This window comes from Vicia villosa, unplaced genomic scaffold, assembly GCF_029867415.1.
Source record: "Vicia villosa cultivar HV-30 ecotype Madison, WI unplaced genomic scaffold, Vvil1.0 ctg.002629F_1_1, whole genome shotgun sequence".
NCBI lineage: Eukaryota > Viridiplantae > Streptophyta > Magnoliopsida > Fabales > Fabaceae > Vicia > Vicia villosa.
The window spans coordinates 187,906-192,405 of NW_026705989.1; the positions used below are offsets into that span (position 1 = coordinate 187,906).

Sequence of the window (4,500 nt, forward strand, 5' to 3'; positions counted from 1 at the left end):
TTATCATTCCTTAGGAAATCCCAAGTCCTAGAGCCTATATAAATACCTCTCCCTTAACCTAAAAGAGAGATATCATAACTTAACCAGTATATTACATAATGCATAGCCTCTCGCCTCACATGAGATGACCTATCTTACCATCATAGACACCATAAACATTACCATACATGGCCTATTGCCTCTGCAGAAAAGTCCTAATCACCCTAACTATTATAAATCTAATAAAGGACTTTGAATATTCGCTACTCTTGTTGAGATATCTCTCTCACACACCCCTGTAGATACAATCTTTTTACACATCAAACACAAATCTCTACTACTCTTAATTTATTTTTGTGTTTGTTATAAAAAATATAAAAATTAAAATTAAATAATATTTAGTTTGTTTGATAAAAAAAAACCAAGAGTTGGTGTAGCGGGCTCGCGGCCCACATTGGATGTTGGGTTTCGGTTGTTTACAGCTCTGACAGGCGGTGAAGTCATAAGACTTTCACATACATTGATTCACCTCAACTTCCCTCCTCTTTCTCATTCTCTTCTCCATTTCTCACTCAATCACAACACAACTGAATACAACACAAGAGTGCGAAAATGGTACCGTCTCAGGTCGTAAACACCTACCCATTGTCCAGCTACACCTTCGGCACCAAGGAGCCCAAGATGGAGAAAGACACCTCTGTCGCCGATCGTCTCGCTCGCATGAAAGTCAAGTTCGTATCATTCCATATCCCTCTCTCTATCTTTTTCAGTTTTCATTACTACCCTTACGTTAATTTTTTAGGATCTTTGGTTACTAGTTAGGTCACACAATTTCAACTCATAAACCCTAGAAAACCCCAATCATACTATACTCTTTGAAATTGAAATAAAGATTTTGTACTAGATTTAACCGTATGCATTGTTGGACTGGTTCAGAAACTAAACGAATTTTTGATCTTTTTCACTCGCAAGAGCTGATCAAGAACTTGAATTAACGTGGGCATGAGTATTCGAGTTTTGGCGGTTCAAAACTGCATTTTTTGGTTTCAGTACTCTTTCTTAGTACGTTCCTTTAAGCGATCCAAATGTTCTTCAAATGTTTTATTATTGTTTAGCAGCAACAGTATAATAAGGCAATTTTTTTGAAGAAAAGGTTTTAGAATTTGTTTGTTTGAACAAAGCGGCTGATTTAGCCATGGCTGATTCTCTTTATTATACCATTACTCTTTCTGGTGTAATTCCTTGAAATTAGCTTTTATATAGCTCAAATTAGCTTGCCTTCTATGAAGTTGTGAGATGTTATCGTTTAAACCAAACTGCCGCATTGATTCATTGATACAATTCCCACAACTGTGAAGAGCCCAAAGTCCATCACGCGTTTTATAAAATGATGAAAGCTATAAAGATATGTGCTCTAGCCTGTTTGCTTTGATGTGCTCTCTTGAGTTGTTTGTTTTCCTCCTTTTTCTCATCACATCCCAAACTATAAGAAATATACTTTGTATTTCATATGTTTGTAAAACAATACATAAGTGGTATTTATAGGATACAAGTGTCTGTTAAATAGAGCACAATCAGCTGATAATCAAGAGTAGTTACTCTCCTTATCAATGCTGATTCTAAATGAAGTAAAAACAAATAATTACAATTACTTACCATTTACATTCAGTCTTATTCTTATGTAATTTTTTTACTTGTTCCTTTTCCTGGGTGCTGCTTAAATTAATTACTCAAATGGTTCTGAAATATAATTATTTCCTTCGTTTCCAAACTTCAGTTATATGAAAGAAGGAATGAGGACCAGCGTGGAAGGAATTTTACTGGTATGTTAACTGATTGCTCTCTTTCACTTCCTCTCCCCCCTGTTTTGTTAAGTTTTAAACTTTAAAAATAACTTTACCACATTTTGAGGTATCAGTTACATGCATGAGATGATGTCATATCATCTTATCACGAGTCATCTAAAGATATATCATTTAACTCCAAATCTCTCTTGATGGGTTGAACTTATAGTTTTCTTTAGGCTTCCTCTACTTCTAACTTACTGAACATCATCCACATGATCTACACATGCTTTTATGGACTTTCTCCGCATATGTTCAAACTTCTTAAAACAAAAATATTCCATATTTTCTACAACATGAGTTGCCTCTACTTTTTGTTAATGAGAATTTTTAATCCTATATTTTCTTGTGTGATCACTCATCCATTGTAGCATGGTTATCTCTGCAATGTTGATCTTATTTTCTTGCTGGCTTTTTACGGCTCAACGTTAACTTTCATACATGACAAATCTTATAGTTGTGCTAAGCTTGTCTATAGGTTTGAGTGGAAATTTGAATCCTATAGTATTGACATCTCCTTCTATCTCCCTATAATTTTGTACAATGGACCCAAGATTCTTACCATAAGACTTGTGGTAACTAATTTACACCTCGAAACTAGTATTTGTCCGCCTCCTGCTGAATTTGCATTCTGTACGCTCTATTTGGTTGGGTCTGTTATCTGAATCGGAAGGTTAATTATATATTCTCGACTTTATCATAACCTATGTTGCATTGTTGTCCAGGCCACTCTCTCATGCAAATTTAATATGTAGTACCAAGTTAACTAGATCTATAAAATTGGCATAGTGCATCTAGTTAATTTCTTTAGGTACCCTTCTAACATGTACAATAAGGTGAATTGATAAATTTAGTAGATGCTTATATTTTCGTTTGTAGAATGGAGGTGTGAGATTTATGGCGCAAAAGTTACTTACAGTAGAATTTTATAAGGCATGAAATTGACCATTAGTTGTTGTTTTGGTTAGTAATGAATAATTTGCCCTTTATGCACGTCCGCCCAATTCCATGTTAAACTTGTCCTGGACACTTAATTTCTTACAATTTTTATTTACTTGTCCCTTTGATGTATTTCCCTACAATTTCTGTTAAGAAAATACTTCCACTCTTGTTTTCCTGGAGATTCTGTTTATTGTCATGTCTCAGCTTTGTGCTTCAATTTTCTAGGTACAAGAACATAATCATCCTCATATTCTTCTTCTGCAAATTGGAAACACATTTTGCAAACTCCCAGGTGGCCGTCTTAAGCCAGGAGAGAATGGTAGGGTCTTGCTTCCTTGCTCCGAATACGATGCTCTGAAATAGCAACCTGTGATTATGCTAAATGCACTTTTTTTGGTTGTTTGCAGAAATCGAGGGCTTGAAGAGAAAATTGACTAGCAAGCTTGGTGCTAATTCACCTGGTCTTGTACCTGACTGGCAGGTATGATCTGTCACATACCTTTTAGATGTTTGAACTTGGAAAGCTTACTAGCAAGCTTGTTATTTATATGCACTTATTCTTCGGCATCCCGCAGATAGGTGAATGTGTTGCAATCTGGTGGAGGCCAAATTTTGAAACCATAATGTATCCATACTGTCCTCCTCATATAACAAAACCCAAGGTAATTTGTCATGGGAATATCATTGATTGAAACTCTTGCATGGCTAGTTCTCTTGGTCTATGCTTTACAACATCCATTAATATCTTTTATGCAGGAGTGCAAGAAGCTTTTCCTTGTTCACTTATCTGAGAGGGAATACTTTGCTGTACCGAAAAACCTGAAGCTGCTTGCTGTTCCGTTGTTTGAACTCTATGACAATGTTCAGGTAGGGTATTAATCATTATGCTTTTTGTCTCATGTTACTCGATTATATATTGAAATTCTTTATAATTTAGAGAGATATGAAATGACTATCACAAATTAATGGAAACACATGCTCATAAACTGAAACAATTTTCTTTCAAGGGAATCAATTGAATTTCGCATGTCAGATTCTTGGCTCATCTACAATGTTATCCCTTTTTTAGCGCATCTTAGAAATTTTCATCTCATGGATTGGTCATAGAATTTAGTTTTGGAACTTATTCACATTATTATGTTTGCTAGTCAAAAATGATAATAATTCTATGCTGTGTCTTATGAATTTTGTGTATCAATTAATTGCAGAGATATGGACCAGTCATATCCACCATTCCTCAGCAACTTTCCAGATTCCAGTTTAAAATGATCACTAACTGACCGTAATCGGAAGCTTAGACACTCTGAAAGAATACTGCTTTCCATTTGTCATTTAAATACTAGGACTGATTTGATACATTATCCTAAACCCTAAACCCTATTGTCATTGCATAATCTGGTCAGAGAACTATTTTTGAAGTGTGTTTCTAAATAGATTTGTAATTTGTGACACTGTTTGTATTAATTCATTGGATTTTGGGTTGAATTATCGTGATTATCAACCCAGGATGGGAAACAACCTCATAGGTTAGACCAGAAAAAACCGAAGTTGAAATCAATATGACAGATGAGTATAGCGATCCCGTGGTCTGTTTCTCTGCCCTGCTCAAGTTCTGAATATCAGAATGGAAAGGTAAAAGAAATGACGAGTTTTGGTTTCATGTAACACAACATAACCCTCATGTAACAAAATGTACAAAACCTTTTTCTTTTGACGGGAAAATGTACAAAACCTA

At 35.1% G+C, this 4,500-nt stretch overlaps 1 protein-coding gene across 1 annotated transcript; it reads left to right on the top strand.

The window, feature by feature from the left end:
* Positions 1-451: 451 nt before the first annotated feature.
* LOC131639426 (pre-mRNA cleavage factor Im 25 kDa subunit 2) lies at positions 452-4,250 on the top strand. The gene is made up of 7 exons (XM_058909925.1): positions 452-710; positions 1,757-1,802; positions 2,991-3,084; positions 3,173-3,246; positions 3,341-3,427; positions 3,522-3,632; positions 3,974-4,250. Exons 1-7 carry the CDS (start codon positions 592-594, stop codon positions 4,043-4,045), a joined length of 603 nt encoding a protein of 200 aa, XP_058765908.1. The 5' UTR covers positions 452-591; the 3' UTR covers positions 4,046-4,250.
* Positions 4,251-4,500: the final 250 nt, after the last annotated feature.